This window comes from Rousettus aegyptiacus, unplaced genomic scaffold, assembly GCF_014176215.1.
Source record: "Rousettus aegyptiacus isolate mRouAeg1 unplaced genomic scaffold, mRouAeg1.p scaffold_m13_p_12, whole genome shotgun sequence".
NCBI lineage: Eukaryota > Metazoa > Chordata > Mammalia > Chiroptera > Pteropodidae > Rousettus > Rousettus aegyptiacus.
The window spans coordinates 20135279-20144791 of NW_023416287.1; the positions used below are offsets into that span (position 1 = coordinate 20135279).

Consider the following 9513-nt stretch of genomic DNA (forward strand, 5'->3'; position numbering starts at 1 on the left):
AGCAGTGTTCTATTCCTAGTCTGTCTTTCTAGATGGCACTTTAAAGAAAGGGGGAAAAAAAGTATCTCTTCTACTTCAAAGGGAAAAAAATGTTTGATGTAAGAATGGTCAGTCATGAATCAAAGTGAAAGATAAAGCTGTGCAATAAAGAGTTTCTCAAAGCCAAGGAGAATCCATTTAAGGGCATTCAATTTAAAGGGAAATCCCCCTGGCTATTTTTCCCAAATTGTTCCTAACAAACAGAAGCATTTACATCCATTCAACCCCCTAAAGTCTACCTCTTACATCTAGAAAAGACAATACTACAAAATATTTGATATAGTATCTACTTCTCAACAACATAAATAACATCTACAAAAATCAATCTCTTGGGGTATCCTACGCTGAAATTCTCCAGAAGTCTCTTCTTTCCTACCAAAAAAACTTTTTTAAAGGGTTCTCAAGTATCACTCTAGCCATCAGTTTGAGCAAGGTTAAAAACAATATGAAATGCTGCCCAGCAAGTGCATCTGAGTGCCATGGCAAACACCTTACATTCACCTGTCCAAAGAGTATTTAAGATCTAATCTACTGCCCTCTCATTTCAGCTCACTCTAGTCAAGCTTCTCTCAGTATAGTGTTAAGCTCTCAAACTGTCCAGCCCTCAGTTTGTTACAGCAATTTTTTAAACGAGAAGACTCTAAAAGTCCCTCACCCCAATGAAAATTCTAAAACTAAAAATAAAATATTTGCAAATCTACATACCATATTCTCACGAGTCCTCTAATATTTTTAAGTGCACCACAAAGTAATTTCAATTTGTATTTCTATTTTTAAATTAAGAGCCATAGGAGAAAAAGAAAACTTAATCAGATAATCTGGCATGAAGTTGAGCAAATAACAAATAGTAACCTGCATACTGAAGTTCAGATCACAGTTAATTCAAGAACCTAAAGAAGCTTAACAAAATAGCGGACCCCAAATTCCTAGTCTTTCAACCAGTAAAAAAAGCCAACATGGCACCGAGACAAACAAACTTTAGAATTCTGTCAGAACGTAAAAAAAATTTAAAGGTACTTTCACCTAGCTCTAATAAGTAAAACTCTGGCAAGCAAATTTCCTTTCGGTGCCCAGAGCAATAAACACCTCTGTAACAGGAACTCAGACGAGAATGTCAATGAACACCCAAGACTCAACCTCGAGAGAAAGAGAGCACATCCTTTTGGCTCTCCTCTATTCTCCTTCAGGCCTATAATTTGTTTCCAGGTGAAGCAACATTGGAGACATCCAGAAATTCCCAAGAGATCCTGAAAGCTAGCCAAAGCTTCCAATTTTGATTAAATCAGGAAAATATTTAGGAACTTCAAAATCTTCCAATGTCATATCCCAAACCAAAACAAATTACCTGAAGCACAAAACTTTGGCAACTGTTTTCTGTTTTGGGGGCAACAAAAGCCCAGGGTAGACAATCAGGAACACCAGTGAAAATTCTCCTATAAACCAAACAGCTTTAGTTCTTGCAAACCAATAACTGATTTTTACAGGCTCCAAGAAAGAAAAAGGTGTACCATAGATTTGTAACAACCTTCAACACATATTCACCTTTTTGCACAACACCTCTGAGGCAGGAACTCACTTCCAGTAAAAGATTAGAAGATTGAGCTTCATTAAAAGTGAATTATAGTTATTACATACAAACTACAGGGCATCAAGAGACAAATAATGGTATCTGCACTATAACCCCTCTGTAACAGTTCTGAGGAAGTGCTATCTTTGGGAGAAACGTACTACCGCCATCAGCAAGATTCTATAAGGACATGTCTCAAAGTGTCTTAGTTTTGAAGGTGTGGATCCAAAAGGAAGACATTTCATTTACAAGGCCTCTGACACTTTGAAAACAGAAAATTCACAACGTCCCCCCCAACACACCCCACCAAATAGCCTCAAATTACTCTCGCCCTTGCTAAGCCCTCAGTGAGTAGTACCTTCAGAGACACTTGGTCTCTGCCCAACACTTCATATATACATGCACCAGGACACTAAGGAATAAAGAACAGACATACAGTCTTTGCAAAGTGTAGTTAGTCCTCTGTAGAGTGCCTATCCCCAGTCTAGTTTATAAAGTAAAACACTCTAGTCAGCGTTACTCAAATTGCGGTCCATGAGCCACCAGCGTTAAGAATCAACCGGGGAAGCTAGTTAAAAAGATACTCAAGCAATACTTTAAAATTTTAGACTCAATAGATCTTAACTAGGACCCTAGAACGAGCATTCCTAACAACCTCCCAGGTGTCCCCATGGAACACTAAAGTTTGAGGACCACTGCTCAGGGTTCAAGCTGGGAGTAGGCACTTGCTTCCCTCCACACACCTGGTTTAGATTGGGAAAGCTCAAAATGCCACTCGCGTCCTTGAAACTAGGGGTGCTTCCCCACCCCTGGAGTCATACGCACCACCCCACAGACCACCAGGAAGCGAGGGAGGAGCTTCCGACCCTTCCCGGAAACCTAACTCCCCCCGAGTGCAGAAACCAAGCTTCCCCCAGACCCCCAGACTCTGCCAGATAGTGGGGGAGGGGAGGCTGGGGCCCCGCCGCCGGGAGGGGGAGGAGCCGTCCAGCCAGCTCGCCCCTCCGCAGGAATTTAGAGGTGGGGGAGCGTGCAGAAAAAGGCGCCACATCCAATCCGGCGGGGGACCTCTCCCCACCCAACACCTTGCCCGGGAGGGGGGAACGTGGAGGGGAGGGGGTCCCGTTCCTAGAGGAAGGGTGACCCCGCCCCTCCTGCGGTGGGCAGAGCTTCGCCCCTCCCCCTCCCGGTGGGGGGTGCGCGCGAACCCACCCCCCCCACATCCCCCACCGAGCCCCCCTTGGCGGCCCGCCTCACCAGGCGCGCGGCCTCGGCCCACGTGCGCTCCTTCTTCCTCTTCTGTTTGTCCTTCATCCTCCTCCTCCCGGGCGGCGGCGGCGTCTCCACGCGGGACCTCCGGACGGGGCGGGCTGGGATGGCGACGGTGCGGGGCGGCGGCGGGGGGCGCGTGGCGGCGGCGGTGGCGCGCGAGGACTCGGGCGCGGCCGGGGAGAAGGGGCGGGCGCGTGGGGACTGGATGGCGCGAGACCCGGCGCGAGGGCGGTGATGGGGGAGGGGTGGCGGCGGCTCCACGCGCCCGCGCTGCGTCAGTCGCCCACGGCGGCAGCGGCGGCGGCAGCCCCACGATCGCTAAGGAATGCGGCGGCTCCGCATAACCATGGGGTCAGAGGTCACGGCTCCGGCCTCCTCTTTCCCGCTCTGCCAAGGGGCCAAGACAGAACTGGTGACGGGGCGGGAAGGCGAGAAGCGGCTTTCCTTTCGGCGCCTGGGTGTGTGAACGTCTGCTGTGGGTGTGTGTGAGTGTGTGTGAAGAGTGAGGAGGGGGAGTGTGGGGTTTTTTTTTTGAACAAAAACAAACCGAAAGGGTTGCTGGGAATCGTAGTCCCGGATGCCTCTCTTGCTTCCCCCGCTCCGGAAGAATATGGCTGCGTGAAACGCTTGGACCACACATCCCAGTGTGCCCTGCGACCCGCCTTTCCGCCTTCCTCTCCCTCTCCTCCCTCCCCTCTCTTCGCCTCACACAGAGCTTGGTAAGGAAGAACTGGCAGTCGTTCGGGGAAGGGAAGGGGCGATGTCTCGCGAGGTGCGGGAACTGGCTGGCGGCTTGAGGCATTCTGGGAGACGATGCTGGGAAGGGGCGGTGGCTGGGCTCCCCCAGCCGCGTTTAACCCCTTCGGGGCTTCTCACCGCGGGAAGGCGATACCAATGAGGGTGGAGATGGAGAATTGATAGCTTCATTCTCAGCGCCTACTTTGTCTACCCCTGCGTAAGCTGTTCTCACCGACACTTCTCTGAGGTGACTAGAGGCAGGACTTTCCCTTTTGGTCCTCCAACTAAATGACTCACTGCAGCATAATAATGAGACAAAAAGACACTCATACCGGTAAAACGGTTATTCCGCATTTGATGGACCTAGACAGTTCCCTATTTCCTCCTGTGCTTTCATGCCGCTACGTTGGCAAAAGTTGTATTTGCAGAAGCTGCACTTAACAACTTAGATCATTCGTACCACTTGGTGAATTTGGTGATATGTTGACGGGTAATTTAAAAGAACTTGGATTTGTAGGCCATACTGAACAGAATGCACCCGAGGCCTTTTTCGAGGCAGTACCCTGGAAAAAACACAGGCTCTGGCGTCAGACCTAGACTGGAATCCTGGATAAACTACTCCCTGGCTATCGGCCTAAAACTAGGGGCTCAACCTCTCTGAGCCTCAATTTTCTAATCTACAACATTAGTCTAATATCTCACAGCATTATTGGGATTGAAATTAACATAAAACTCCTGGCGGATTAGAAGAGGGTATGTAAAGGGACCTCGATATTAGGTCCATATAATTTGGCTCATGGCATGGAGCAAGTGTTAAATAATTAGTACCAGCTGAGAGACAATGGGCAGTGCTACTTAGCTTCTTTGAGCCTTGGTTGCAGAGGATGAAATGAGATTCAAAGTACCCAATACATAGTTTTTCTGTTCGTATTTGTTGAATCAATGTCCAGAAACATTCCTAGAATCAGTCCTAAACTGGATTAATGGCCAGCTCTTAAAAATTAGTGATCCCCGGTCAATGGCCACATTTTAAAGGTTTCCCAGGGAGAGGAAACATACCCTCCATTCCCTGGCGTTAGCACGTTAGCCAGTGCTGAGAGAAGACTAATACTGTGCTGCCCAACGCCATAGAGTCCAGTGCTCCTGCTTCCAGTGCTGGTCACACAGACTTCCACATCCAATAAACAAAGTCCTGCAAAGTGACTAGACTGTGGAAGGTGAAATAAGGCATGTTTTTAAATTTCTCCCCTTCTAACTTCACCCCAAAAGGGGGAACGGAAGAACAACCTCCCCCTACCAGTATACCCCCTCCCGCCACCACCACTAAAAAATTGTTTGACCTGATTTTTCACAAAGTGTCTTGTTTTCATTTTTATTATAGTTGACATAGTAACCTTTGACAAGTCATTGGCTTGTTTTAAATGTTTTCTTCTTTAGGCGCCTCACTCACCCATCCCCACTCTGACCTCCAAGGAGTATCTAGAGAAGATACTCTCTAAAATTTATATGTTTAGTACAGGCACTGTGGTAGGCAGAATAATGTGCTCCCCTAACCCACCCAAAACTATGCCTAGTCCTTGGAACCTGTGAATATGTTACTTTCTATGGTGAAAGGGACTTTGCAGATGGACTTAAGGACCTTAAAATAGGGAGGTTGTCCTGGATTATCTGGGTGGGCCCAATGTAATCATATGGACCCTTAAAAGCAGAAGAGGAAGGCAAGAGAGATGCCTTGGAGAAATGAGGCAAGAAAAGAATCAGATTCCAAGCCTGAGAGGAACTCAACCCACTGTTGCTGGCTTTGAATGGGGCCATGAGCCAGGGAACGTAGGCAGCCTCGGAAGCTGAGAACAAGCTCTGCCAACAAGCAACAGGATCTCAGTCCGACAACCTCCTGGAACTGAATTTTGACAACCTGAATGAGCAGGAAGCAGGTTCTCCCCCACTCAGAAAGGAACACAATCCTGCTGACACCTCAATTTTTGCTTTATCAGATTCAAAGTAGAGAACCAACTGAGCCACACTCAGTGGTCGACTTCTGGCCCACAAAAGGTGTGAGATATCAGTAGATGTTGTTTTAAGCCACTATCTGTGTCGACTTAGAGTAGCAAAAGAAAGCTAATACAGGCACAGTGGAAAACGCCTTTTAATTTGCAGCCACTACTGCCTAGCTCTTAACAGTTGGGTCAAGCCACGGGAGAATCCAGATGTGAAAATTTCAAAGTCGTTGCCCTCACAGAATCAAACAAACTAATGATAACATCATAGTTAAGAGTAAAAAGATAATATGTTCAGAGGACTATACAAGATATGTACTGGAAAATTGGCTTTAGTCTTTAAACCTTAAGTAGCTGTCATTTTTTCAAAGTTATCGAGACTCATGAGTTTAATTCTCCTGTCAGAAGCACTAAAAACCAAACCATTACATTTTTTGGTATGTGTTTTTCTGTTTTTATCACAATGCTTCTATTACAAAGTATCTTTGAAGTCAACACAGGTGTCACAGGGCAGTGTAAGATAAACAGGACTGATATTCAACCCTGCCCTGTTTGGGGATGAGTCACTGTTTTCAAACTGAACAGTTATAAGCAAAGGACACATTCAGGAATCTGAATAACAACCACCACCAGCAGACACCCAAGAATTCCCAGGACACATACCCCCCACTCCCCCGAAACCTCACTATGAGATAATACAATTGCCACTGGCTTTGAACTTAATTAAGAAGGCCTAGGTTTGAATCTTCTTGTAGTCATTCTCCAGCTGTGTGGCCTTGGTCAAGTTATGAAACCTCTCATTGACTTAGTGCCATCATTTGGACAACGGGGTACATAACGAACTCAAAGGGTGGAACTGGGATTAAATGGGATCTTTGTAAAGCATTTTGTACACAGGAGAATCAATAAATGCCAGCTTTGCCTCTGAGAAGGTTTAGTGTCTGAAGAGTAAAAAGTGCCTCATTTTTATACTTCAGTGAAGCAAGCCCTGGAACAGTTTGCCACTCTAAAGAATGTTCTCTCTCGACAACTCTGTCCCCGTTTTCAAATGAGGTTTAGAGAGATCAAATTACCTCCCCTAGGTCTACGATGATTAAATGAGATCACATTTGCTAAACTTCCAGCATAGCAGATGATCCACAAATATGTATCTCTGTTGGTCCCTCTCACATTTCATTTCTTTGTATTTCTGGTTCAAGTATTCAACATTTGTTTCAGCATCTTCTTGGGTTCATCATGACACCCCCAACATCTGGCATGTGGTAGGCACATACACCCCACTCAATAATTTATTGGACAAAATCCCTGAGGACTAATTTCCCATTGAATGAGCCCTAAACAGTATTTAGAATTTGCAGGCAGAATTGGGAAAGACTGAGGCAGGATTTCACCCAAATATTTCTGTGCAAGTTGTAAAGATGCTCAGAAACAGAGACTTCATGACCTCGCTGTTCTTTTTAGGCCCAGTACCTACCTAAGTGATGGGCGACCCTAACTCAGCTTACCCGCCATTCACCATCATTTAAATCCACTCCTGTTTTTCAGTCTCTCATAAGGCTGAAAAAGGTGTTTAAATTCCATTTTACTCCACCAAAATGTTAATAATGGTTACTTCTGGGTTATAAGAATATGGCCAATTTTTGTTTTGTTTTCTCTACAAAGTATTACATTTTTTAATGGAAAAAAATTTTCAGTTCACCCACAAAACAGCATGTAGATTAAGGTGGCAGACGTAATATTTTTCATTTCTTCACACTTGCCTTTATTTTCCAGATCTTGAATGAGTGTGCTACTCATACTCATGACTATGATGAAAAAAATAAAAATTTTAATGCTCCACAGGGTTAGAACACTGTTAATAATAAATCGTTTTCATTTTACTTAAAAAGATTTGTGGGAGTCCCCCAAAATGGCCTCGAAGTTGACCTAAGCTAGTTTTTGCCAAAATTGTGGAAAATAACAGCCCAACCTGATTCTTTAAGGTTTTTGGGAAGAGATTTTAGGACCTAACTAAGGAACTTATCCCAATTTTTTTTAACTTTATTTATTTTTATTACAGTACCTGGTCTTCCTAGGTGGTCTCCCATCCAAGTACTAACCCTGCTTAGCTTCCAAAATCTGACAGGATCCATCTTGTTCAGGGTAGGTAGCATGGTCATAGACTTATCTCAATTTTTAATCTCTCTTAAGGCCAGTGATATAGGTGTACTGAAATCTACCATAAATCTTACTGGCCTCAATTTAAGCCATTTTCTCTATTCTTTCTCTGTAAAGAAGGAAAAGAAACTTTAAAGTGCATTTTAACACCAAAATTCTAAAAGTGGTGGCGCTATTGTGATGAGATTGGTGATGGGTTATTATGAAAATATAAATTTATACCCTGCCCCAAATGGCTTTTCTCCCTCCTCCTCTTGTTAATGTTTGAACATGAAGCTGAGGGCTTTCACACACAGGCTTTAACTCTTGAATATCACAACCACCATGTCAGGGGAGTGAGAAAACTGGTAGGGCCAGTAAAATGAAGAAACTCACCCAAGATCACACAGTTAGTAGTTGCTGGCATCAAAAATTTAAACCCAAAACTCATTCCAAATTTCTTCTGAGGCACTGTGGGAGCCAGCTTCCAAAATGAGCCCAGACATTCACATCCTTTCTAGTCCCTTCCCACTTTAAATTGGGCTGAACTGTGGGACCCATAGATGCTATGGAAACGACCATGTGTGGTTTCTGGGGCTAAGTCATAGAAGACAGCAGCGCAGCTTCTGCTTTGTCCTGTGGATCACAACCTTTGGGGGAATCCAGCCACCATGTCGAGAGGTGGACTGAAACAGTCCTATGGAGAGCTCCACGTGGCAGTAGCCCCAGACAAGCTTTCAAATGACTTCAGCCCTGGCCAACGTCTTGACTGCAACCTCATGAAAGACCCAAAGCTAGAATCACCCAAATATGCTGCTCCTGGATTCTTGACCCACAGTAACTGTGTGAGGTAGTGTTTATTGTTTTAAGTCCCTATGTTTTGAGGCAATTTTTTACACAGCAGTGGATAACGAAGAAAGGCAGAGTGCCTCCCTTCTGGGTGGTTCTTAAATTTTATGAAATTTGCTAAAAAGCAGCAATGCTTTCTCCAGAAAAACCTTACTTACACCTATTTATACAAAATTCTTTATAACATTTCAGGGTATGCCCAGGCCCTTAAAAGCCAATTTACAGTAGGAGAAGTAACAACAATAGTATTCCCTTTTTTTCTCTTGAGGCCCAGAGAAATAAAACCACTTGTCCCAGCTTGTGGAGCTAATAGTATATGCCAGAGCCAGGAATCAAACCCACATAACCCAGTTTTGCAAATGTCTCACACTAGTAGCCACCTTGCTATTCTGCCTCCTTGGAGCTGTGGGTTCTGAACTACTGCTTTAAGCTAAGTAAGCTTTACCCCTTTATCCTCCTCCTGCAACTTACCCCTTAAATTATTAAGTCGCATTTCTGACACCATTTTAATTGCAATCCCTAAGTGATCTATTGTGTCAAGTCCTACCAAAGAGACAAAGACAAGGTCACTGAGGGCCCTCTGGCCTAATGAGATCATAGACTGGGAAACAAATAACTGTATACTTTCTTATGACTTATGGTTGATTTTGGACAAGGAAACTAACAAATGCTGGAAGGGCAGACTTCATAGAGGTGGTGATACTTTGGCTGGGCCTTGAAGGCCCAGTAGAAAGAGGAGTGGCTCAGGAATTCCGAATCAAAGTGACAGTGTGAGGGGGGAGGAGAGAAAAGAGGGTGGTAGCCTCCATATGTGTGTGAAAGTGCAAGTATGTTCAGCTGGGTAGGGACCAACAGTCCAGTGGGGCAGGAGCAGAAGAAAAGTTCAGAAAGGTGAGCTGAGGCCTCAGGGGTGGG

General features: G+C 44.9%; 1 protein-coding gene across 3 annotated transcripts in view; it reads right to left on the bottom strand.

Annotated features, from left to right (window-relative positions):
- The window catches only part of ASXL1 (ASXL transcriptional regulator 1), a 60003-nt gene extending 56513 nt beyond the window's left edge, over positions 1-3490 (bottom strand). The window contains exon 1 of one of the 3 annotated variants that reach the window (XM_016148806.2): positions 2864-3490. In XM_016148806.2, the coding sequence (XP_016004292.2) occupies positions 2864-2920 (57 nt within the window). In that variant the 5' untranslated portion in view covers positions 2921-3490. The remainder of the gene's footprint in view (positions 1-2863) is intronic. The other 2 variants (XM_016148805.2, XM_016148811.2) reach the window with 2 other exon arrangements.
- Between the last annotated feature and the right edge of the window lie 6023 nt (positions 3491-9513).